The sequence below is a fragment of the Pollachius pollachius genome, assembly GCF_949987615.1.
Source record: "Pollachius pollachius genome assembly, chromosome: 5".
Classification (NCBI taxonomy): domain Eukaryota; kingdom Metazoa; phylum Chordata; class Actinopteri; order Gadiformes; family Gadidae; genus Pollachius; species Pollachius pollachius.
The window spans coordinates 24,802,029-24,827,493 of NC_136938.1; the positions used below are offsets into that span (position 1 = coordinate 24,802,029).

General features: G+C 46.8%; 1 protein-coding gene across 2 annotated transcripts; it reads right to left on the bottom strand.

Moving 5' to 3' along the window:
- Positions 1 to 25,016, bottom strand: scml2 (Scm polycomb group protein like 2). 2 transcript variants are annotated; one of them, XM_079736545.1, is made up of 15 exons: positions 24,960 to 25,016; positions 23,080 to 23,219; positions 22,011 to 22,114; positions 20,984 to 21,052; positions 20,659 to 20,729; positions 20,020 to 20,254; positions 19,363 to 19,451; positions 18,579 to 18,822; positions 9,431 to 9,750; positions 8,578 to 8,707; positions 6,584 to 6,790; positions 4,329 to 4,499; positions 2,486 to 2,707; positions 1,780 to 1,931; positions 1 to 1,367 (listed from the first exon to the last, which is right to left on the bottom strand). In XM_079736545.1, the coding sequence occupies exons 3-15, from the start codon at positions 22,030 to 22,032 to the stop codon at positions 1,242 to 1,244; spliced, it is 2,058 nt and encodes a 685-aa protein (XP_079592671.1). In that variant the 5' UTR covers positions 22,033 to 22,114; positions 23,080 to 23,219; positions 24,960 to 25,016; the 3' UTR covers positions 1 to 1,241. The 2 variants fall into 2 exon arrangements, with proteins under 2 accessions (XP_079592671.1, XP_079592672.1); XM_079736546.1 differs by having other exon boundaries at positions 21,782 to 22,114.
- Between the last annotated feature and the right edge of the window lie 449 nt (positions 25,017 to 25,465).

Here is a 25,465-nt window from a genome sequence, read left to right on the forward strand (position 1 = left end):
TCGTGTGGATGCATATAAAACGTAAGAAACACATTTTCAACAATAAAACATGATTATATGTATCCATTGTTTTTAAGGCAAAATAATATAACAATAATATATTTATATATAACTGCTGGGCATGCAGTATGGCAATGAACACAAAATGTTGGCAATGTTTTAAATCAAATGAATTCTATACAATGAGGCCTATCAAAACCTGAGTTTCACCTTAAAGCAGGACAGCTTCAAGTATTGTAACTTCTCAACAGTGATGTCGAAACGCAACAAACGCTACAAGAGAAAGCAGATTGTCTGGAAAAAACAATCAAAATCAAGCAAAAACATGGTTCTGAAATGTTCCGAAAACGAGCACTTCCTCCATTATGAACGGATAAATAGGCTACTTCAAGACTAGCACACGTACGCTGTTATCTTATAAACCTGTAGATATCTGAGGTTGCACACAAATCCATTGCAGGCAGAACAACAACAAAAAAAACATTTACACTCGCTTGATACAGAAGTAAAAAAAAAATGTATAAAAACAACTTTTCAACATATCTATTTACAAAACAGTTTCTCTCTTTCGGATTATATCGGGGGCGTTCTGAACCGTTTCATAAGCTATCCTTTTACATTTTGTAACCACCTTTGTTTTTATCTGTCCACGCTGAAAGAGAAACATCTGACCTGGAATATCTTACAGGAAGAGAACAGGCACACTTAAATATTTCAGATACTAGATGTACTAGAATAGATCACAAGATATCTACACATACTAACGTGTTTAAACGGAAAGAATATGAAGCTCAGAAGAGTGGTCTCCTTAGCGTCAAGACGTCTGCGGGGTGTGTGTCATCTCATTCAGGATCTGCACGTCCTTGTGGTCCTATCTTCGCCTGCTCGGCTGAAAACAGTTCCTGCGGTCGAGTATGGAAGCCATCGGTCAAGTGTTGTGTTATTGCATTTAAAACCCTACAGCACATGGTCTAGTGTCCACCAACAGAGCGGTCTGAACACAGCGGTACCAGGCCTTTCCCTCCTGGGGTCACTGAATCCTTTCTGAAGTTCTTTCCGGAAGAAAATGTCCAATGCCAGCATTTTGTCATCCCATGGGACGCGGTGTGTGGTTGTGAGGGAGTGTGTGAGAGAGAGACAGGGCGCGGCAGAGCTGCGCCGAGATTGTGTTATAGAGCATAGTTGTTTTGTGGGTGTGTCCGGTCGGAAAAACACACGCTCACAGGAAGTGAGGTCGCCCTCTAAGGTTTGGCCTGCTTCAGCTTCTCAATGTGGTGGCAGAGTTTGAGGGCGGGGCCAAGCTTCAGGCCCATGTACTTCATGATGACATCACTGCGGAGCAGCATCAACGCCTTGCCGTCGATCTCCTGCAGAGAGGATGGGGGGGGGGGGGGGGGGGGGGGGGGGGGGGGAGGAAAGAAGAGAGAAACAGGTGAGGAAAGGAGAGGAAAGGAGAACAGGTCCAGTCAGTTGTGTCGCTTTGATCAAAGCAGACATGAAGAAGTGCGTTAATGGGTTTCAACTGACGGCTGACAATCAAGGGCCATCATCTGTCGTTATCAGAGCGTTGGCCAGAAAGTCCCCGGATGGAGCTGAATAAAATACTTTTTATTACAAATACCCAAGCCTGTGTCTTCATGGCGCTGTGCAGCCCCGCTGTGGTTTCAGACAGGAAGAGCCCCTACCACCTCTCTTTTCAGTTCAGTTTTCTCACACGTTTCTACCCCAACCAGACTGCGGGCGACCAGGCCGGTGGGAACTGAGACCCCCTCAACTCACGTGTTTCCTGAACAGCTCGACGTGGGGCCCCAGCGTCTGGGGGTCCGCCTCCTGCACGAACCGGATGACGTCATCGACCGACCAGGACGCCGCGGCGGGCCCCGCCCCCTCCCGGTCCTGGGTCATGTGATCAGGACCCGTCGTTGAGCTAGCTGCTTAGTGACAATAAACAAAACAAGTCATACTACAGTCTGCAAAAGGGAGTGTGTACGCAAAGCGTCTCTCTGTGGGTCAGGCCGTGGAACCTCTGTCGGTTGAGCGATGAGGAAACACTATTTGCATGTCAAAGGTGTGCTCTGTTCATGCGCCTTGTTTACACCACGTGGATCGCGTTCAAATCATATGTTACGTTTACTCTCCCGTCTTTCCACAACCAAACTACCATCAGTGTATTCAAAGAGAGCATGTTCCAGAACTAACCTTCTTGGTGGACAAAAACACCGTGATAAGTGTAACGTTATCTTTTTAAAGTTTAATTTATGCTTTTCTATGCTTTACGATGGTACGGGAGAGAGAGGGGAGGACATAAAGCAAAGGACCCCGGGCAGGGATCGAACCCGGGTCGCTGCAGTGAGGACTGAGCCACCATGGCACCCTTTAAGTGTAAGGTAAATGTAATGTCAATGTACTGTTAATGTCATGTTTTTGAACGGAAAAACGGAATGCCTTGTCAACGCGTCGGCGTCGGCTGTGGCGTGAGGCCTACCCTCGACGCGGCGGTGGATGTGCGGGGGTCCCAGGTCGGGGGGGTTGGAGCTGAGTGTCCTCTGGGGGGGCGTGGCGCGGGCGTGCCCCGTGTAGAAGGGTCGCTCCGTCTGCGGAGAGCGGTACTCCGACGGCGTGCGGAGGGAGCGGCCGCTGGCGGCGCTCACCATGTCCGTCTTGGAGTCCTCTCCCGAGAGGCCGTTCTCCCCGTGGTGGAGGGGTTCTGTGGGGGGGGGGGGGGGGGGGGTAACAGTGGGGTAAATGACTCGATGTTGGCGGATTCGGACTCAGTAGTATACGGATTTCCGTTCATGAAGAACAATCACATTCCAAATCTGAAATGGGTAACCATTAAAAGTATTGCAAATAAATCTGTAAGAATCATTATTTCTAACGACTCCGTCTCATTATTTATAAATATTCTCTCTCTCTCTCTATTTACTATATCTACATTATACATAAATAGTGTCGTGGAAATATTAATCGTAACTATAATATACAAATACATGGGTTACAATATATATATACCTTGTTTGTATAATTACTATTCAAAGGAAAAGGGATTTGTACACATTCTTCTTGGACCTAGAAATACCTCCCTTCCTCTCTCTAATTGAAAGTTGTGTTTTTGCATTGCCACTGTAGCCACGAAGTCTGATACTAAGGCCATGACAATTGACTGACCCCTTTGTTGTGTAGATTCCTTTAACTGTCTTGCAGCCTTGCTTGCAGACTTAGACATGCCCACGTCATCCATAGTGTATTGCAATGCAACTGACGTCAGCCATGGCCATCCCTAAACTCTCCAAGATGGTCCCTCCCCCCTCACCTTTGTTTCCATTGTATTTACTACCTATGAAGGGAAAGCTTCCCTGTAAGAATCATGTACACCCATTAGCTGTGTTCGAAATCGTTCCCTATCACGGATATAGCGCACTATATAGGGTGCTCGCAATTTTGTATTGGTGTTCGAATTCTCAGTGGTTAATTTCATGCACTATATAGTGGACTTAAAATAACCAAAATTTGAGTGAACATACAATGTTCCCTACATGTTACTCCCGTATACCACAATGCAATGCGGTCGTGTTTTTCCGGAGGAGAAGAAGAAGCTGAATAACCGCGAAAAACAAATACATTTAATGATGGAGTCTCCGGCTTTTGTTTAGAAATGTCAACAATTTATTTGGGATTCAACATCGAAAATGTAACATTCAAAATTAATTTAAAAAAACCTTGAACAAGGAAATGTAACATTCAACATCAATACAACCTCCAGCTTTGCTCGTGAGTGCCCAGTTTGTTTACATGATGAGGGCGCATCTGTCTGCGTCACACAGATACCCGGTACATTCACTGGCGCATTCACTGGCGCAAATGACGTTTAGAAATGTTCAGCGTTGTGTCCGAATTCTCGTTTGTTCGTTCCCTATATAGTGCACTACATCATGAACACTATATAGGGAATAGTGAGTGAGTGTATAGGGAACGATTTCGAACACAGCTATTGTCTCAGTGAATGTACGCTTGGTCGTTTTACTGCCAGTATCTTCCCATGATCATGCTCTAAAATAGAATCAAATACTTCGCTTTCCAAACTGTCCTGAAAATAAGTTATGGTTCATCAGACAGATATAAAATATCGATCTCTATACAGTTTATATACCATTTTGTGAACGCGATCATCTGAACTATCTTACAGTACACCACGAGTGCAAACACACATCGCAGGCCCAGCGCCAGCGGGAATGGAACCCCTAACCCTGGCAGTGTGTGGCGCAGCCCTCACCCCACCAGATGCACCCCCCCGGTAGGACCCATGCGGGGGGGTCCCGGGGACTCACCGGTCTTGGTGCGCTCGTAGAGCTGGCTCTTGCCCTGCTGGCTGAAGGGCTGGGAGCTGAACAGGCAGTCGCTCTGCAGGTGCTGGCACAGCGTCTCCAGGAAGCGCAGCACGGACGAGGTGCTGGAGGCCGACGGCAGCTTCACGTAGCGGATGCCGTGGTCCGAGCGCACTGGGGGACACACACACACACACACACACGGAGAACACACACACACACACACACAGAGCAAAGACATAATGGTTAGACTGGTAGCATGACCTCCATCCATCATCCGCACATCACGTCATCTGTCAATCTATTTAACCAGCTGTGTGTTTGTGTGTGTGTGTGTGTGTGTGTGTGTGTGTGTGTGAGAGTGTGAATGCGTGCGTGTGGCTGGTTCAAACAGCCTCACCTGGCCCGAGTCAATCTGATTGGACTCCGGGGCTGGGAGAGGCTGCACACCTGTGAGGCATTGAGCAATCAATGCACACAGGATGAACTGGCCGTCTCCACACACACCCAGCGGATCTCTGACATCTCGGGAGATTACATCTGCCCAGACTGCACCCAGGGTTCCAACCACGCAATGAACTGGTTTTTCATCAAGTCAATTCAATTCAATTCATGGGTCATTTTAAGGTTTCTGTCCAGCCTTGCCTTCATGACTTAAAATAGATGAAGAAAAATAAACAATATGGTAACGGACCACCCTACAACTTCCAATAACCCTTCATCCACACACACACACACACACACACACACACACACACACACACACACACTAGACTCCCTATACACACACTAGACACACCATACAGACATTATACACACTATACATGCGCTACACAAATACTACAAACACTATACATTCACTACACACTTGAGACACTGTACACGCACGACACAAAAGCACTACACACACGACACACACCCCAGACACAGCAGACGTTTATGGGCTCATGCCCTCCCTCTGCGAGCCAAAATACACACACTGTACACACAGTACACACACTTGACAGACACTACACACACACACACACACACACACACACACACACTATACATACACTACACACACCCCAGACACAGCAGATGTTTATGGGCCAATGCCCTCGCTCTGTGAGCCAGGATACTCCTAAGTCCCCCGCCCCCCCCCCCCCTCTCTCTCAATCTCCAAGCACCCTCACCCCAAACTGACCCAGATCCAAGGCCATGGATCTCGCTGCCTTTTGTTAGTGCCCCCCCCCCCCCCCTCTCAGTCTGAACCCAAACACCCGGCCCGACCACACACCAGACCCCCCAGGGAGCCCCCCCCCCCAGACCGGGCCCCGCCAGGTTAGACGCACACATGTCACTTCTCATTACCGTCACGCCCCTCACATCAGCTGCTACTGGCTCCGTCTCTTTATTCAACATATACACTCACACACACACACACACACCTCTCTTTCGGTCTCACACACACACACACACACACACACACACACACACACACACCTCTCCTTCTTACACACACACACACACACACACACACACACACACACACACACACACAAACAGTGGCCAGGCGACACATATGTCTTCCATGATTATGGGCATAAACCAATTTTCTCCACCATATTGCATTTCTTTTAAATCGGGAATACATTAAAAGGTCAGAAGAAGCAGCCTGCCTCAGACGCCGTCAAACCCTTTCCGTCATCTGGGAGTAGAGAACACCGTAGCCACCATGCTACTCCTCACATGCTAACAGTAAACCTGATGCTATCTGGAGCAACATATTACTTAGCAGACGAGTCCCTGACAGCGCATGCAGATACATTAAGAGCAGGCAGGGGTTAGGGCATCTTGCTTAACAAAAACCCCAATGACTGTGAACTTTGGGGTTCGAACCTAGAACCCTAGCCAAGGTCATATGAGGGACCTGAGGCTGGGTCAGGTGACAACCACCGGTCTACACTGAAAATCGTATTCCTAGCGATCTTTGTTGCATACAGGGAATGGGTTAACCTAACAATTGTTAGTGCTTGGCACTCGTTTCTATGAACATCCTTACGGTACCGGCAGCTACATATTATGGTTTCTCTTTCTTCGGACGAATGTACTTATTATAAGTCGTTTTGGACAAAAGCGTCTGCTAAATGTAAAACTTTGGGATGCCGCCCGTCCAGCATTCGATCCATCCTATAAATAATCCCTCATCTCACTTCTCCAACCCCAAACCTTTTCAGTCCCGCTGCCCACACAACCAGACTTGCGCCCCGGCGTACCTCGGATGACCTCCCCGCCCGTGTGGGCCTGGCTCTGCAGGAAGGGCAGCAGCACGGCGGGGGTGTAGGTGCAGTCCACGCACGCCTGCACCGACTGCTGCAGCACCGCGTTGACCGGCGCCGGCCCGAAGTGGTCGGGGAGCTGCTGCACCAGCTTCCTGTCCAGGTGGGGGCCGTAGTCGCCGTGCTTGTTGATGTACACACACACTGGGGACAGAAGAGGTGGAGAACCCGGGGATAAGAGATACAGGTTGATGTACACACACACACACACTAGGGAGAGAAGAGGTGGAGAACCCGGGGATAAGAGATACAGGTTGATGTACACACACACACACACACTGGGGACAGAAGAGGTGGAGAACCCGGGGATAAGAGATACAGGTTGATGTACACACACACACACACACTAGGGAGAGAAGAGGTGGAGAACCCGGGGATAAGAGATACAGGTAGATGTACACACACACACACACTGCGGACAGAAGAGGTGGAGAACCCGGGGATAAGAGATACAGGTAGATGTACACACACACACACACTAGGGACAGAAGAGGTGGAGAACCCGGGGATAAGAGATACAGGTTGATGTACACACACACACACACTAGGGACAGAAGAGGTGGAGAACCCGGGGATAAGAGATACAGGTAGATGTACACACACACACACACACTAGGGAGAGAAGAGGTGGAGAACCCGGGGATAAGAGATACAGGTTGATGTACACACACACACACACTAGGGAGAGAAGAGGTGGAGAACCCGGGGATAAGAGATACAGGTAGATGTACACACACACACACACTAGGGAGAGAAGAGGTGGAGAACCCGGGGATAAGAGATACAGGTAGATGTACACACACACACACACTAGGGAGAGAAGAGGTGGAGAACCCGGGGATAAGAGATACAGGTTGATGTACACACACACACACACACTAGGGACAGAAGAGGTGGAGAACCCGGGGATAAGAGATACAGGTTGATGTACCCACAAACACTAGGGGGGAGAGGAGGAGAACGAGGTGATCAAACGGTCGATGGTAAACGGACTGCATTTATAAAGTGCTCTTCTAACCAGCGGCCACTCAAAGCGCGTTACGATCTTGCCTAACATTCACCCGTTCACGCACACATTCACACACCGACGGCGGAGTCAGTCATGCAAGGCGACAGCCAGCTCGTCAGGGGGCAGTCAGGGTGAGGTGCCTTTTGCAGGGACACCTCGACACTCAGCTAGGAGGAGCCGGGGATCGAACCAGCAACCTTCCGGTTACCAGCCAACCCACTCTGCCTCCTGAGCCATATAACGCCCAGTGATGCCCTGTAATAAGAGATATAGGTTAATTTACATACACACACACACACACACACACACACACACTAGGGGCAAGAGGAGGAGAACCAGGCCATAAGAGATACAGGTCTATGTACACACACACTAGGGGGGCGAAGAGAAGCCCCAGGCGATAAGAGATACGAGTGGGTCTCTCCACCGGGGTAAGCCCTCATGGGAGTTCGGTGTTGTTGTATTTTAAGATTCCAGTTAGATTTGAATTGAATGGATCCAAAGAGCAAACAAGTACGAACTTGTAGTAAATCATCAAGGATTGTCACGATTCTGAAACACTTCTGAAACATAATCCATAAATAGAGAAGAAGAATAACTGGATATATGTTATGAGAGATATATATCTCCCAACGAGTCTCAAGTTGTGGGTGTATCCCTGATCAAATCAAACCTTTAAAAGTAGACTTAAAAGACAACAATCCATGGTAAATGCTACCTTTATGCTCGGCTGCTGCTTTGCCAACCAATCACATCCATTATCATGACATCAGCATTGTTTATGATCTTGTATACAGCAAGTTTGGACTCAAACAATAGTGCTAAACACATTTAGTGTACGTCAACGTAAAGAACACTTAGTTAGTCGTTGGGGTTGGACACATCAACGTCAGAGAGAGGTGCTGCGTGTTTACTGATTTACCTGTGCAGACTACGTTTGAGCCGTTGCTGTGGTTACTGTCTGTTGAAGCGTGGCTGGAGCCGAAGCGGGTCTCCGGGGTGGGTGTGGCGACGGTCGACCCCCCCAGCGACTGCACCACCCGGGGTTTCCTCTGGGGGACAAAACAAAGCCACCCCACCCTGCCATTAGCTCTCTGCTGCAGGCCTGCAGACTCACAGGAGAGGAGACCTCAAACCCTCCTCCAGGTGAGTTTGTGTTTGGTTTACGGTCGGCTGCAGCCAACCTTTAGTGAGGTGGAGAGCATGTGCTCAAATGTAAAGGTTATGATTCTATAGAAATGGATTCCTTGTACCAATTATGTCTAAGTGCACTTAGCGTTTGCATGCCTGCCATGGGTTTAACCCTTACCCTAATCCCTATGCTAATGTTAACACACAATGCTTATTATTACTGCATTACCTAATTAATGCTTCATTAAAGTATCCTTACAGTCAAATGTTACCATTTAGCTTGTTGTGGTCCGTCTGAGCTGAACTCCACAGCAAGTGCACTGCTAGCAGTACTAATGTGTCCCAACGACAACCCTGAGGTAAAGTCATGTCCCTGAACCACTGCTGTCCCCTCGATGGAAACGTACTCTGTTGCCACAACACCTATGTGTCACTAATGCAGCAGTCTGCGGCAGCAGGATCTACTTCCTGTTAATCTGTGGGTAGCAGTAGTTCTCTTCCTGTCGAGGACTCTATCTGAGGCCCATCTGTCACGTTTGTCTCGGCTTGGTAATTTATTTAATTATTTTGTTGTTTTTTTTTTTTTTTGTAACACTCTTAATCCACAACGCCCCCACTGCACCGCTGAGGGGGGGCGGCCTCACCTTGCTGCCGGGTTTGGGGCCCCTCTTCTTGTGGATCCTGGGGGCCAGCGGGGGCCCCGCACCGTGGGCGGAGCCGTGGGCCTCGGCCGCCGCCGCCGCCGCCTCGGCTGCCGCCTTCAGCAGGGCGATGGTCTGCAGCTTGGGCCGCCGGCCGCGCACGCCCTTGCGGACGGGCAGCGGGGGCAGGGGGTTGGGGAGCCGGTAGGAGGTCTGCATGGAGGAGCTGGAGCCGCTGGTCGCGGAGGAGCGCCGGGTGGCCAGCGAGGAGGAGCAGGAGGAGGAGGAGGAGACGGGCGCCAGCAGCGCGCTGGGAAGGGTGACTGGAACACAGGAGGAGACGAAGAGGAGGCGGGAGGAGGTGTGAGGGGTGGTTTGGCTCTGTGGAAATGTACTGGGGGTCTTTGCTCTAGTGGGTTGTTTTGACTGAACATGTTAGTCTGGAAGCATATAGTGTTGTTGTACTTAGCATGTTACTCTTCACGCATTTAATGAACACTTTACTGAACATACTGTTCCTCTGAACACATATGCTGTTGTTTTTACTGAGCATGTTCCCCTGAACACATAGTGTTGTTTTTACTTAACATGCAGTACTGTAATAACTAATTCACTGTAATGTAATTGTAAAATTACATTTTGTTTCGGGTTGTTTTTTGTCTTGATTTTATTTACTTATTCTGCTCTGTACAAAGCAAACTTTTTGAATAAAGAAGGCCTACATTCTTGCTCAATGCTTAAAGGTCTTCTTAACCCAAGTCTGGTTTCACTCAGGAAACCGCTGCATTTGTGAATAATGTTTGTTTGGATGTTGAATGACAGGCTTTAAATAGTAAAGACAGATTGTTAATAATCGCTCCAAGACTGACAGCGAGAGTAACTGACAACTGACAAAACACAGTCCTCTTTTTATATCAAGGTAGGGGCCTGGATGTAATTAACCTGATACTCTTTTAATTATATGAAATCTAATTAGGGCGCCACATTGTTTTTACACGTAAATGACTGGGTAGGCAGAGAATCCCACAACTCTTTTCAGTGGTTCAGTTTGACGAAAAACATTTTAATTGTCTTGAACCCTTTTTCCTTCAGATTTGAAAGGGTTTTGACTAGTAGATAGATAGATAAAATGCATTTAGTTTGATTGCAAGTATTATTTTTATGTAAGTTAGTTTTGTTTCACTATCTCTATAAGAATGGAGAGAAAACATGTACAAAACAAGCTTGGTTTCCATGTCTAGACCATGAAGTCTAGACTGTATACAACTTGAACAAAATAAGTCCAGACAAGATGAATGTGTGCATGGCGGTCTTGTCAACAAGGTAGTTTATCACAGTGTTGTTAACCTCACCACTGTTCACTTCAAGGTCAGGCAGGAGTCCCAGTGTCTGAGTCTCTTTCCTTGGTAACAAACCAGTTAGGGCTTCTAGATGTTGCACATATTGTGGAAATAGTAAAATCTGTTAGGTCTATTGGGTCTGGGAATAAATAATGTCAAATGTAACATCATGGATAATAAAATCATTACAATTATCATTCCATGCAAAGAAAACCAGAGCAACTAAACAAACATAATATCGGCCTATCCAATGCAAATTCTCACAAACAAAAAGCAACAAATAGTTAACAATTACAGTCACACTTAGCACCTTCTGCGTCAATTTGCACTGATAATGTTTAGCGCGCTACTTGTCACAGCTGATTGTTGACTGTTGACGCCAGCGTGTAGCGCATCACATCCTGATTATGTTTGATTACGCCAAAATAGCATAAATTCCCCCAGCAGGCTTTTTACGCTCTTCCATCATTTGTTGAAAACACATTAAAATAAAACCTGGGGTAGGGCTTTTGTGATTGGCCAATTTCCCCCCAAGAAGAAGAAGACGTTTGGGGAGAAAGACAAAGAAAAGGCAGAATAATGAATAATAGAGCAGTGGAGCGAGGAGATAGATGGAGTGGCAGCTGCTTTGTCTTTGGTCGCTCTGCTAACTGTCTTGAGGGTCAGAAGTCACCTGCCCCTGGAGTCCTGCCTGGGGAACCCCTTCTGAACCCCGGCTTTGGCTCTCTTTCTTTTCCATAATGCTGAATTATCCTTAACGCTGAACACGGCACGATTCACTTTATATATGAATGACGTTCTAATCAGGCGCACACGTTATGTACCACCGATTTCTAAATCCCCTGGAAAATAAAAGACTTCGAAAAAGATATAATTCCCCTTGGAGCCAACCAATCTCCAGGAGCAAAGAAAGGTGTTAGGAGACAGAGAGAGAGAGAGAGAGAGAGAGAGAGAGAGAGAGAGAGAGAGAAAGAGGAAGGGCATTGTCATGAAGGAACCCAAACGCCACCACAGCTTCCATTAGCTGCCTCTGTTGAGTGATAAGATCACACAATCCCCACAATGTGTGTGTAGGTGTGTGTGTGTGTGTATGTGTGTGTGTGTGTGTGTGTGTGTCTGTGTGTGTGTGTTTGTGTGTTTTAAAAGATGAACGAGAGAGGAAAAAGGGGGTTGCGAGGGAGAAGGAGAGAGAAATGCAGCGATAAGCATCTCGGATTTCAATACAACCTTCAGCTTAGCTTGAGACAGAGGGAGAGAGAGAGAGAGAGAGAGAGAAAAGAGAGGGACAGAGGGTCTCCAGGGGTCTGAGGGCGGTCCCCTAACGGGGCAGATATGGAGGGAATACGGAGGGTTTAGGGTATTCCCTACGGACCAGGCCGCGGGGCCCCCAACGCCCAGGAAGCGGCTGCTTAATTGGGGAGAAGAGAGAGAGAGAGAGAGAGAGAGAGAGAGAGAGAGAGAGAGAGAGAGAGCTGGAGTACAGCCACACTCAGACAGACAGAGAGACATAGACAGAGGGAAGAGAGAGAGACATAGACAGAGAGTGACAGGGAGAGCGAGAGACAGAGAGAGAGAGAGAGAGAGAGAGAAAGACAGAGAGAGGGAGAGAGACACAGAGAGAAAGACAGAGAGAGAGAGAGAGAGAGAAAGACAGAGAGAGGGAGAGAGACACAGAGAGAAAGACAGAGAGAGAGCGAGAGAGAGCGAGAGAGAGAGAGAGAGAGAGAGAGAGAGAAGCCCTGGGAACAGAGGAGAGGGACACAGATGCACCACTGTTTTAAAGTAAGCCAGTTGTCCAACCAAGACCGATGTTAACACCCTTAAAGGATCCGTCCAGTTGGACGGGCAGATAGAGGAGGACTAGTGAGGACACACGCTTCTGTAAGACTGGACCTTGGTCCCACGCGGTAGACCTTCACATCCACCTATAGGTACACATGCTCATCAACCCCATGCTAGTGTGTTTAGCAGGGCCAACGCATATGGTACTGATCATGTAACCCCATCTCATCCCCGTTGACCTGGGATAGGCATGTGCATAGTGTGTGTGTCTGCTGTCTCGTGGTGGGGGTGGGGAATTGAGCAGTTTGCCCTCATCTAATTACATCCACACTTAATCCACAAACAGACACACACACACACACACACACACACACACACACACACACACACACACACATCCTGCTCTGCCAACATGTACTTTGTTTGAAGAAAGCAGCACATGGCGTCAACTCTGCAGTGTGTGCATTGTATGTAGTGTATGTTTATGTGTGTGTGTTTGTCTGTGTATGTGTGTTTTTTTGGTGTGTTAATGGACACACATTGTGTGCCACATGTGACCGGTTGCAGGAATTTAAATCTGGGTTTCCCAGGTGAAGACCCCACTATAAAGATAATGTAACGGATTCAGCACACACACACACACACACACACAAACACACACACACACACACACACACACACACACACACACACACACACACACACACACACACACACACACACACACACACACACACTAACACGCACGCCCCTCCAGCCTGAGATGTATAATGTGATCAAAGACTCCATATGAGCAACACTGAAACTGTGCTGTGGTTGGAATAAAGTCCAACTGACTCTTTAAGTCTTCATTTAGAAACAATGGGCACACACTCAGAAACTCAGACAGATAACATCACTGAACAATCAGATAGGAACACCCTGTTAAGTTTGTAACGCTGCAACAAAACAAAACCTTCAAACCCCTTCTGCAAGCGTTGAGGAGAGAAAAGATTGAGAAGTGGAAACATGTCATCCTTTGCCTGAGGTTTAATAATGGTTAACATATTACTGTTTCAAGTACCTCCATGTGTTGATTTAACATCTAAATCAGCCTAAATAGATTAGGAGACGGGGCTACTCTCGGGGACTGAAATGGAATGCAGCATTGATTTCAAAGGTGAGTAAAAAAGCTGAACTATGTCTTTTAATCATTGCAGCAAAATTATAACTTAAAACTTTAATGCTCTTACCTTTGAAATGTGTACCAAACTACAATTAGTAAAAAAAAAAAAAAAGCTTTATCCTGCATTGGTTGCACAATTTCCTACACATTGTAAAATATGTGCAAAACTAATAAATACTCTGTCTAAACACTTTAGATGTAACTCTCTGCCGTGAGGAAGCCTCCTCTCTGCTACTAACGTTTTTTAACACAAGCAAACAAGTTCCCATTGTGCTGCAAAAAGAGGAAACCCCAGAGAAAAGGGACAAAGCAAACGAGAACCAAAACACACCAAACTCACCGGGGGGAAGCACGGCAGGAAACTTCACTCAGACCACCACTGCTCCGTAAACACAGCGAGAGAGCGAGTAGTTGTAGCGGTGGGAGTAGTAGTCCTCGCAGCAGTGCTAGTATCGTAGTAGTAGGGGTATTAGTAGCAGCAGTGGTAGTAGCGTCCACAACAACGGTAACTTAAGACGCCCGCTTCCTGGTTCTGTTGAATGAACTCTTGGCTTCCTTCCTCCCCCTCCCCTCTCTCTCTCTCTCTCTCTCTCTCCCTCCCCTCTCTCTCTCTCTCTCTCTCTCTCCCCCTCCCCTCTCTCTCTCTCTCTCTCTCCCTCTCCCCCTCTCTCCCCTCTCTCTCTCTCTCTAATATTCCTCACTCTGTCTGATTCCCATTAACTCTAATATAATCTCCTCTCTCTCTCTCTCTCTCTCTCTCTCTCTCTCTCTCTCTCTCTCTCTCTCTCTCTCTCTCTCTCTCTCTCTCCCCCTGTCTGTCTATGTCTCTCTGTCGGCAGCAGTCCACAACAAAGCCCCGCACTGATGCCTGCTTGCTAAACTCCCCCCCCCCCCCTCCCCTCCGCTCTCTAGTGAATGAGCAGCCGCAAGATTAGCATAGCTCTGGGCGAAAGGAGGGGAGGGGGAGGGCTGGTGTGAAGGGGGGCGGTGCCTATTATTCATGCTATCAGTTGGCCGTATCGATAGGCCACCCCAGTCACCTGCCTCTCAACAAGGGGGGAGGGGCGAGAAGGGGCGGAGCTCAGCGGGCAAGCAGAGCTCTCGCGGGAGGAGTGTGTGTGTGTGTGTGTGTGTGTGTGTGTGTGTGTGTGTGTGTGTGTGTGTGTGTGTGTGTGTGTGTGTGTGTGTGTGTGTGTGTGTGTGTGAGGGAGGAGGAGGTAAAGGTTAAAATGGATCAGGGAACCCATGATTGAGCGAAGTGAGTAAGAATGCAGCCCAGCACACGCGCACACACACACACACGCACACACACACACACACACACACACACACACACACACTCGCACGCACACACATACACAAGGGAGCGGAGCCCAGCAGCTCTGGAGGTGGTCAGGGTGTACCCCCACTCTGGCCTGCGTTGGATCTGTAACAGCAGCCCTCGGTCACAACAGCCTCACCGTGTCCGTCAGAGGACTTACAAACTACACGCTGTCCGTTTAACATCACCTTAAGATGCAATGCAGAGCAACGGAAAAGGTCTTGTGATATTTATCGTTTTCATTATTTTCGTTGTCACGCTCATGGATTGTTTTTATGTTATTTAAATAGGTTTCTGGATCTAAGACGTTTGAATCCCAAATATTTCAATGTTTTTCAAAATCGTACATATACATTTTATAAAAGTATGAGGATCAAAGTTCAATCAGGAAATTATCATAAAGATCTCTCTCTCTCTCTCTCCCTCTCCCTTCTCCTAATCACCTTCTCATTAGCCTTTGAACCCAGCACACACAAAGTCACGCACGCACACACACAAGCACACACACAAACGCACAAAGAAAATGCTCTCGATCTACAGAATGTAAACACGCATTGCTAAGGTAGAAAGTAGACAACTTAACACCAAATGAACAAAGAAGGAAACTAAATGTATTCTGAGGCTTATGAAGTTGGCATGGGCAGTCACCAGTTGTTTGTACAACATTAATCAGGTGGTCGTTGGGTTTGCCCGTCTGAAGCGATTGTGACTAAACCCTTATCTGGGTTTAGCCACACAAATCTGTCAATCCAATGGAATTTATAGTTATTCTAGTTATTCATAGAAACACGTGTTTGAATAACGCTCTATTATGATTAGCACAAGGCCTTTTCATAATTTAATATCTGTTTCAAATTGTAAAAGTCTTATCGTATGATTTGTGTAATTAGGTTTAACATAAGCTTCATTAAAACATTATAACCTGAGCTAGACTTAGCAGTAAAAAGAGCTGTTTCAATGGCTTATCTTAGCGTAAAAATCCCCCAAAAGGAATTCTGTATTTCTTAAACATTTTTCTAAATATATGTTAATCAGAATAAAGGTATGTTTAAAGTTAGATCAAAGCAGCATTTTATTTTAGATTTGGGTTCATTTGTGCGAATGACCTCAATGTCGATACAAATTACTTTCAGAATTAAGGATAGTTAATTAAGGGAAGAATATTAATTCAGAAAATGGCTCGAGGTTTAATTTGTCTATCTTAATACAGGCTGACAAAGACACGATTTTTTCTCAACAACTAAATAATGGAAAACTGAACTGGACTATACACAAGACTGAAGCACCATTTCTGGTACCATGCCAGTTTCTATAATTAAAGACATTTGAAAACATCAAAACCTCACCTTGTGTATAATTTACAATGCTGATGTTTAATTCATGCATTCACATAACAACCCTTAAAAAGGAACAACTAAAACTAACCCACACGTAAAAGACCCAAACATTTACTCTAGCTCTGGTTCAATCTAATTGCTTAAAATGTCTTAAACACTACTGCTATTTGTAGTCATTTTTCATGGATGTAGAAAACCAATGCATGAATCGACCAACCATTACAGCAAGAACAGCATTAATATAGCAAGAACAGCATTTATTAATTTTTTCTACGATTCAATTCAATTCAATTTCAATTCGATTCAAAACATTTTGTATAGCCCTTATCCATACGTACAGTCTCAAAAGGCTTAACAGGCCATATATTTATGACTACAAACACCACCCTTTAAAATCGTTTATATTATTATATATATAATATAATATTTACATTTATATAAAATCCCCTTCTTTTTTAACCTTCTCTTGCCTAAACTGCATTTTTTTACACAAAAAAAGTAAAAATTCGTTAGCTATAGAAACAATTTCTACTTGAACGTAGATTTCAACACATAAAGATGTTGAAATGAAGCCCAGGGAAGGGCCGAGATATGGAAACAGATTGTGAGCAGGAAGTGTCAGTATCTGAGGGGGGCGGAGCTAGACAGGGTCGGACCAGGCCAGACACAGCTCACTGAACGAACCAGTACCAACTGAACCGACCGTCAACCCTATAAACCTCCCACTGTCCATCACTGCCATATGCTGAACGCCACACTCATATACCATTCATGACATTCACACATTCATAAATGTAAACAAACTGTTATGTGTGGAGAAAACCGGCTCAACAATGGCATTTGAAGAGGAAGTTTATATTGGAAACTGAGCCTGTACTGACCTCTATAATACAATAATTAACTCAAATGGTGTAAACTTGAGTTTTTTTTATCGCCATCAACCGTGGACAGCTTTATAATAGCTTTTATAATTAGACTTTGAAGGTCTAATGGAAAGGTTGACACATAGCAATCATCTCAAACATAAAGTGACAATTCAGATGCTTTTGGAATATGTGTTTTCACTGCCATCTGCTGGTGGAAATTATGAAGGGAAATGTATAATGAGTTATACACATATATCACACTGCAAGCCTTACTGCTCAATTCAGATTTCTTCCTCAGATAAAAAGAATTGGTTCAGATGCATTTTTCTAAATGTGGTAAATATCAGATTTCAATCTGAACTTGACTTCCGCAAGTGCAGAATTCTGATAACGTCTATTTACAGTGACGTAGCATTCGCATCTATTCCCTTGTGACCGTTCATACTTAGTTCACATTGCAGGAAATCCGGCCTTTATCTGATTTATGACCACAAAACAACGTCTCCCATTCAGAATATAAAAGATCAGATCTCATGGGATTTTTGATGTTCACACCGTTATGAAAAATGTTCAGCATTGTAAAGGCAAATCATATCTCACATATTTATTCATTGATTTAAACAACTCTGTATAACCCTAATCTGCTCCTTAATGACCTGACTCTTTACAGTCTAACCCCTACCTGCTCCTTAATGACCTGTCTCTGTACTGTCTTACCCCTACCTGCTCCTTAATGACCTGTCTCTGTAATGTCTAACCCCTACCTGCTCCTTAATGACCTGTCTCTGTACTGTCTTACCCCTACATGCTCCTTAATGACCCGTCTCTGTACAGTCTAACCCCTACCTGCTCCTTAATGACCTGTCTCTGTACAGTCTAACCTCTACCTGCTCCTTAATGACCTGTCTCTGTACTGTCTTACCCCTACGTGCTCCTTAATGACCTGTCTCTGTACTGTCTAACCCCTACATGCTCCTTAACGATCTGTCTCTGTACTGTCTAACCCCCACCTGCTCCTTAATGACCTGTCTCTGTACTGTCTAACCCCTACCTGCTCCTTAATGACCTGTCTCTGTACTGTCTAACCCCTACCTGCTCCTTAATGACCTGTCTCTGTACAGCATAACCCCCACCTGCTCCTTAATGACCTGTTTCTGTACTGTCTAACCCCTACCTGCTCCTTAACGACCTGTCTCTGTACTGTCTAACCCCTACCTGCTCCTTAACAACCTGTCTCTGTACTGTCTAACCCCCACCTGGTCCTTAACGACCTGTACCTCAAACCATTCACTTTGGGTAAAGTGTCTGCTTACTAACCAAAGGGACGTGGGGGTACTCACAGAAGTTTCCGGGCGGCTGTAGGCTGTGCTTGGTCAGCGAACACCAGCCCACCGGGAAGATGTCCCGGGAGTCACACGGGCACCAGTAGTCGAAGGCGCCCCGCCACCCGTCAAACATCACGAAGATGTCCTGACCTCTGACCTCGCCCACGGTGGCCGGGCAGATGAGGTAGGGGTTCTTCCTGTCCACCGCCTCCAGCTTCATGCCCGGCAGGAAGTGGTTCTTCAGAGGGCTGGACGGCTCCTGGAGCACCAGGCACATACAAACATATGTACACGCACACACACACGCATGCACGCACACACACAAAACACAAACACACACATGCAAATAAAGACATGAGTGCAAATAGACTAGGAAACCACACTTACGCACTCACACACACACACACACACAGACGCAGACACACACAAACACACAAAACACACATGCAAATAAAGACATGAGTGCAAATAGACTAGGAAACCACACTCACGCATACAAACACCCACACCCACACACACACAAAACACAAACACAAACAAACACACACAAAACACAAACACACACATGCAAATAAAGACATGAGTGTAAATAGACTAGGAAACCACACTCACGCGCACACACACACACACACACACACACACACACACACACACACACAAAACACAAACACAAACAAACACACACAAAACACAAACACACACATGCAAATAAAGACATGAGTGCAAATAGACTAGGAAACCACACTCACGCACACACACACACACACACACACAGACACACACACACACACACACACACCTTCTTGAAGGCAGCAGCCGGGGCCATCTCCGCCCCGCTCAGCGTCCTCAGGAGGAACATGGGCCAGGACGACGCGTTCATCCTGAAGCCTGGGAACCGTGGCAATAAGGTTACCATAGTAACCACAGGAACACAGTCCTCCGAATGTTACCATGGTAACAACATTACCAAAGTCCTCCAAATGTTACCGTAGCAACAATGTTACCAACGTTTTTTTCCAAATGTGACCAGGGTAACAACATTACCTCAGTCCTCCATACATCGTCAGAGTCTTTCAAATGTTACAAGGGTGACAACATTATCGCATTCCTTCAAATGTTACCATGGAAACGATACCACACCCAAATGTTAGCATGGTAACAACATTACCACACTCCAAATGCTAACATAGTAAAGCCACCACTGCGCTATACTGTCTGTGGTACCGTTGTAAGCCTGGTAACAATGTTGCCAGGGCAACAACATCAGAACAATATTTCACGTTGTCACAGCAACAGCAGGACCACGGTAGCACGTCAACAGAGTAACAACGTGACAACCGTAACAATATCACCACGGCAACAGCGTGGCACCTCGTTTGCCGCCGTCACGCTGGCAGGGTCACAACACAGCCGCCCCCCAGGAGCCGACCAATCGGAGGAGGGCTCACTCTCTCACCCAGCGGCGGCTGCAGCATGTCGCCCTTCCTCTCGCACGTCCCGATGGGCTGGATGTCCGACGAGTCGACCAGCCGCCAGAAGTCGTTGGTGTTGTCGCTGCCGTCCAGCCGCAGGCGCAGCCGGGTGCCCATCATGCCCATCACCGTGGCGATGCACACCGAGTGGGAGTTGCGGGGGTCTCGGGCCTCCAGCTTCATCCCCGCCTTGAAGTCGTTGGTGGGGGGGCCCCTGGACTGGAGCACAACACACACAGGGGGGCCTCCGCGTTCAATATGCTCTTCGGTTAGCACGGAGACCAAGGCTGTGCGTGAAGGGGTGAGGGGGGTTCATGTTGGTGGAAGGGTGAACAATGGCTGGCTATAGCTGTCTGAAACACATGGAACCTACCTGTCTGTAACATCTGGGGAGAGAGAGAGAGACAGAGAGAGAGAGAGAGAGAGAGAGAGAGAGATTGATACAGAGATACAGATAGAGAGCAAGAGAGAGAGAGAGAGAGAGAGAGAGAGAGCGCGAGACGGACACAGATAGACAGAGCGAGAGAGAAAGGGATCGCGAGAGATGGACACACAGAGACAGAGAGCGAGCAAGAGAGAGAGCGAGAGAGTGTGAGAGAGAGAGAGAGAGAGAGAGAGGCTACCTGTCTGAAACAGCTGGGAGAAGCGGCCACAGACGAGGTCTCCTTCAGGTACTCTTCCCAGCTGAAGGATTCTGTCAGCGGAGATACAGAGCAGAGGTTATTGACAGACACGGCGAAAGGACACAACCGAAGGATTTGCAATATTATTAGTTACCCTTTTCCGTCATGCTAAAATGCTAGTATATTGAGTAGCTAGGGTTGTGTGTCGTTGGTATGATGCATTTGTATGTTGTTTGGTTCTATAGGCCTGTTTTAACCACATGGCTACAACAGGAAGTGGTTATAAACAGGAAGTCAATGGTGCAGAAGAGGTTAGAGGTCGAACCAGTTGGTTGGTTGACAGCCGAGCCTGTAGTCATGGTTCCTCTCTTCTCCTTCTTCTCCTCTTTAGGGTCTGAAGTGACAGAGGAACATACAGAGGAAGACTGATTAACCTTTTCTTGTCTTTATTCTTAACGCAAACAATTAGCCAATTCAACTCAACTTTCACGTTGTAGAAGTGTTCTAGAATTGGGCAGTTGGCCATCAATCAACATCAATTACATTTGAAACAAGCGTTTAGCAGCTCCCAGATCTGTGTCTTTGTTTGTGCTACACAAGTAAGCGCACACAAGCTGCCCTGGCTAGGAAGCTTTCTCCAATAGTGCCCACAAGGAAATAAATCCACTGGTTTTAATTCTGTGTTTACACACCAATACCTGCAACAAATCGCATCTGATTGATACCTTTGCATACGCAATGTCAACAAAAACCCCTGGGGTCTAAAACCAGCCAAACCTTTAAGTAAATTAGTCAAAACAATCCTGCCTCCACCCACTCACTACCTGTTTTTCCTGTGTTTGGGGTGTTGTTACTGCAACAAGTGCAGTGCCATCTCAAAGCGTGCCGGCACCGTACAGGCCGACTGCTCAGCCTCCCGTACGGCTGCTCCCAGCTTCCTCGAGGATCGCTCCTCCAATCGCTCCTCCAATCAACCCCACACACAACCCTGCACCTCCTTGGCTCCTCAGCCTTCACAACCGCCCAATGAGGAGTCGGTCGGATGAACAGACACACAGGGACTCCTATGATTGGAGTTATACGGATGTCACCTGTGTTAATGCATTAGTAGCTCGGTACTCACTGTGCTGTGTATTTAAGCTCCCGAGTGTCTGCCCCGGTTTGTCGGTTCCTGGTTTGTCGTAGGTCTGTTTCCGTCTCCGTGTTTAGCCCAGGTAAAGCTTCCTCTCTGACCCTGGTTAGAGTTTCCTCTCCAACCCTAACCCTGAATCTGATCCATGCAATCACTGGTGTCTCCTCGCTGTGCGAGCCGTGAAGGAGGGAATACAAAGTGACGAACGGCAAATGTTTACCTCGGTTGGGGGTCCTGCCCATGGTGGCCAGCCAATCAGAGCCGAGGGGGAGGGGGGGGGGGGGGGGGGGAGAGGGAGGGGGGGGAAGGGGCACAACCAATTACCTGTAAACACAGAGATGCAGTTGACAACGGTTATATTCATTTCATGGTGAGGTATGATATAAGGTATGGTATGGTGGGGTGAGGTCTAGTAAGGTATGGTTCGATAAGTTAAGGTAAGGTCTAGTTATGTATGGTGTGATAAGGTAAGTAGGGTGGGGTGAGGATATGTATAACCTCATGGATAAGGCATTTCTGTAATACATCAGATAAATGGAGATTCCCAAATGGCACAAACAATCCTTGCAATGAATGGACAAATGCTTTAGTTTAGAACGACACCAACATCTGCCTAACCACCCTTTTTCAGTGACTTCATAGTTGACTAATCCTGTTATGAAATGCATAATCATCAGTGCTGAATCATTCCTAGCACATTAGGACTATGAACTCATTTTAGTTTCATGCAAAAACATAGCTAATATATAAATGAATAATTACTCCCCAATTCAATGTCTGTCTGTGAGAGTCTTATTAAATCAAATAGAATAGATGTAAATGTCTGGTATTGTGCACGATATTATACACCAAGGCATGACAATTCAAACTGAAGATATCAGTCAGAAATTGTATTCACATTTTAAAGTGAGCATTAACAATATGTCAAGCACTATATAATAATTTCCCACAAAATATAGCAACGAAAAATGATTTAATTCATTTAAAAAGGATTTCTGAAGGATGCTTCCTCAACAAAAAAGTGTCCTTTAGACTGTTACAGTTGGAAACAGTGTCCATAGCAACGCCTGTTATTCACTACTACAGTGTGTTATACAGAAATAGCAGACCATTGAATCCCCTAATTGTCCAATCAGAATAGACTATTTAACAAAGCAGAGTAATAAAGAGAGAGAATAACAAAACCTCTGAAAGAAAATACATTTTCTACGGTAAATTAACGGTCACTGCATCATCACAAGAAAAGCATTTACAAAGGACGAAGTTCGACTTTCAAAAAAGCGAGTTACCAGAGTGGGTTCAGAAGCCTGAAGAACAATCCGGTTTCATGGTGGACTGAATCAGGAACACGGGGTCTTCTGCGGCAATCCTAATCCTTGAATCCAAACCCCAGACGGTGGATCACGGATCCGCTCCAAACCAAAGACACCTACACAAAAGTCAGGCCTTGTTTAATTCTCCAAAGGGTCTTCTTTTGAACCTCCGAGTCAGTCCGACCACAACATGCAGTGCAGCGTGTCTGCTGGTGTCTCCGGGCCCTCTGTCCGCGAGGGACTGTGTCTCCTCGGGGGTCATAAAGATTCCTGGATGCCGTAAAGTCAACGCTGGGAAGGCGTGGGTGGGGGGCTCCTCAGACAACATGAAAAGGATCTGAGCGGCCCTGAGCGTCCAGTCCCAGACTGCAGCTGTAGTTTGGTCTGTCTGCCTCCCCCGCCCTCCCCCGCCCTCCCCCGCCCTCCCCCGCCTCCCTCCGTCCCCTTCCCCCGCCCCTCCAGCCGACCAGGAAGCACTTTGTTTTTACAACCTTCATACCACCACCACCACCACCACCACCACCACCACCACCTCCAACACCAACGCCAGCCCAGACACCACCGCCTCATACACCACCACCGTATCCACAGCCCACCTCCACCTCTTCCACAACCACCACCTCTGCCTCCCCATCTTCACACCCCGCCACCAACTCCACCACCAGCTCCAACACCACCACCGACACCGCCGCCACCCCCACCACCGATCACCGGCCCCACCTCTGACCCAACCGTCAAACCCCACCAGCGCCTCCACACCCATTCACCACCAACACAACCTCCACCAACACCATCCGCCATCTTCATGAAACCAACCGTCCCCGGCAACACCACCATGACAACCGCAAGACCCATCCACTCCACCATCACAACCCATCTCCACAAACACCAGCATCACCCCCGTCACCACATCCACCCCCTCCACCTGAACAACAACCAATGTCACCACATCCACCACCATTTTTGGATACAATACTGTCATCTCATTGAATTATCGACTGCCCACCCAAACTATAGACAAAACTTTACGCCATTCACAAATAGTCACACATTTTCAGGGATCTGCTACTCCATCTATTTTCAACCTTCAAACACTGCGTGAAGTTTAGCCTAGCAATAGCGAAAAGCATACATTTTCTACGATATAATAAAAATATTAGCCTACATAAATAATATCAGCCAAACAATCACTTGATAGAAAACGCTTAATCGTTTTATCAAATGCACTTCGTAGGTGTGACTTACAACCGTTAATGAAATCGTACGAGGATTAGTTTAATTACGGTGAGACCAGTGTGTGGACCAGGATAAGGATAAGGATTTTAGAAGTGTGGCGTATTTCTTATTATGGACACGTTTAGTGGGCGGGCCAGTGCGCGTAAAGGCGTGTGGTCCACGACGTATCAACACACAGTCTGCTATATCAATACAGTGTCATTCAATCCGGACAACGCGGATCTTTTTACATTCCCCATGTCTCTCTCTGCTGTCAAAAATGAAAAGATTCCCAGGGGAGCTGCCTTCGGCCGTCAACTCGACAATGTAGGCTATCATGCGCACGAAGATCTACGTCTGCAAAACACAGACACACACACACACGCACACACATGCACACACGCGCGCGCACACACACACACACACAGATACACATAGACACACAAACACAGATACACGTAGACACACATGCACGCACATGCACGCACGAACACGCACGCACATACACGCTCCTTTTTCCTATCGCATTTCGTAATAAATAAGTACACATATTTCTCAGTCTATTCCCTGGCAACACAACCCACACGAAACAAACAGCTCCCGGAAGAAGAAACGAATGGTAAAACTCGAAGCCTACGCACCGTGTGGACGACAAGGCATTAAGACGAGAGATCCTCACTTTCCATCAGATGCAAGCCGCCATATTCGGTGCGCCGCCGCGCATGCGCAGAACGCGGGGCTGGGAGTCACACTACCTACTCCAATGGAGGTAAATGAGGAAAATAAAATATTTATTCACGGTCCCTATAAGTCCTAATGTTTTTTATTTCTCTTTAATAATAATGTGTATTTCAAATAGAAACGAAAACATTAATATGGACCGTCCTATGGTTTTCTTATTGTCAGGGCGGATTGGGGAGAAGCGACATAGCAATGACGACACGGTGGCATAATAAATGAACAGTTGGTGGGGATGAGCCGCCCACCCGAATTAAATAAATCGGTTAATTGGTGAACAATTTATTAACGAGATGGTACACCGGCTTGGAACGAGCTAGACCTTTCCATGCATTAAGTAGTTCCTCTTTGTCTTTAGACAGATTGTAGGTAGAGATAGATAGATAGATAGATAGGTAGGTAGGTAGGT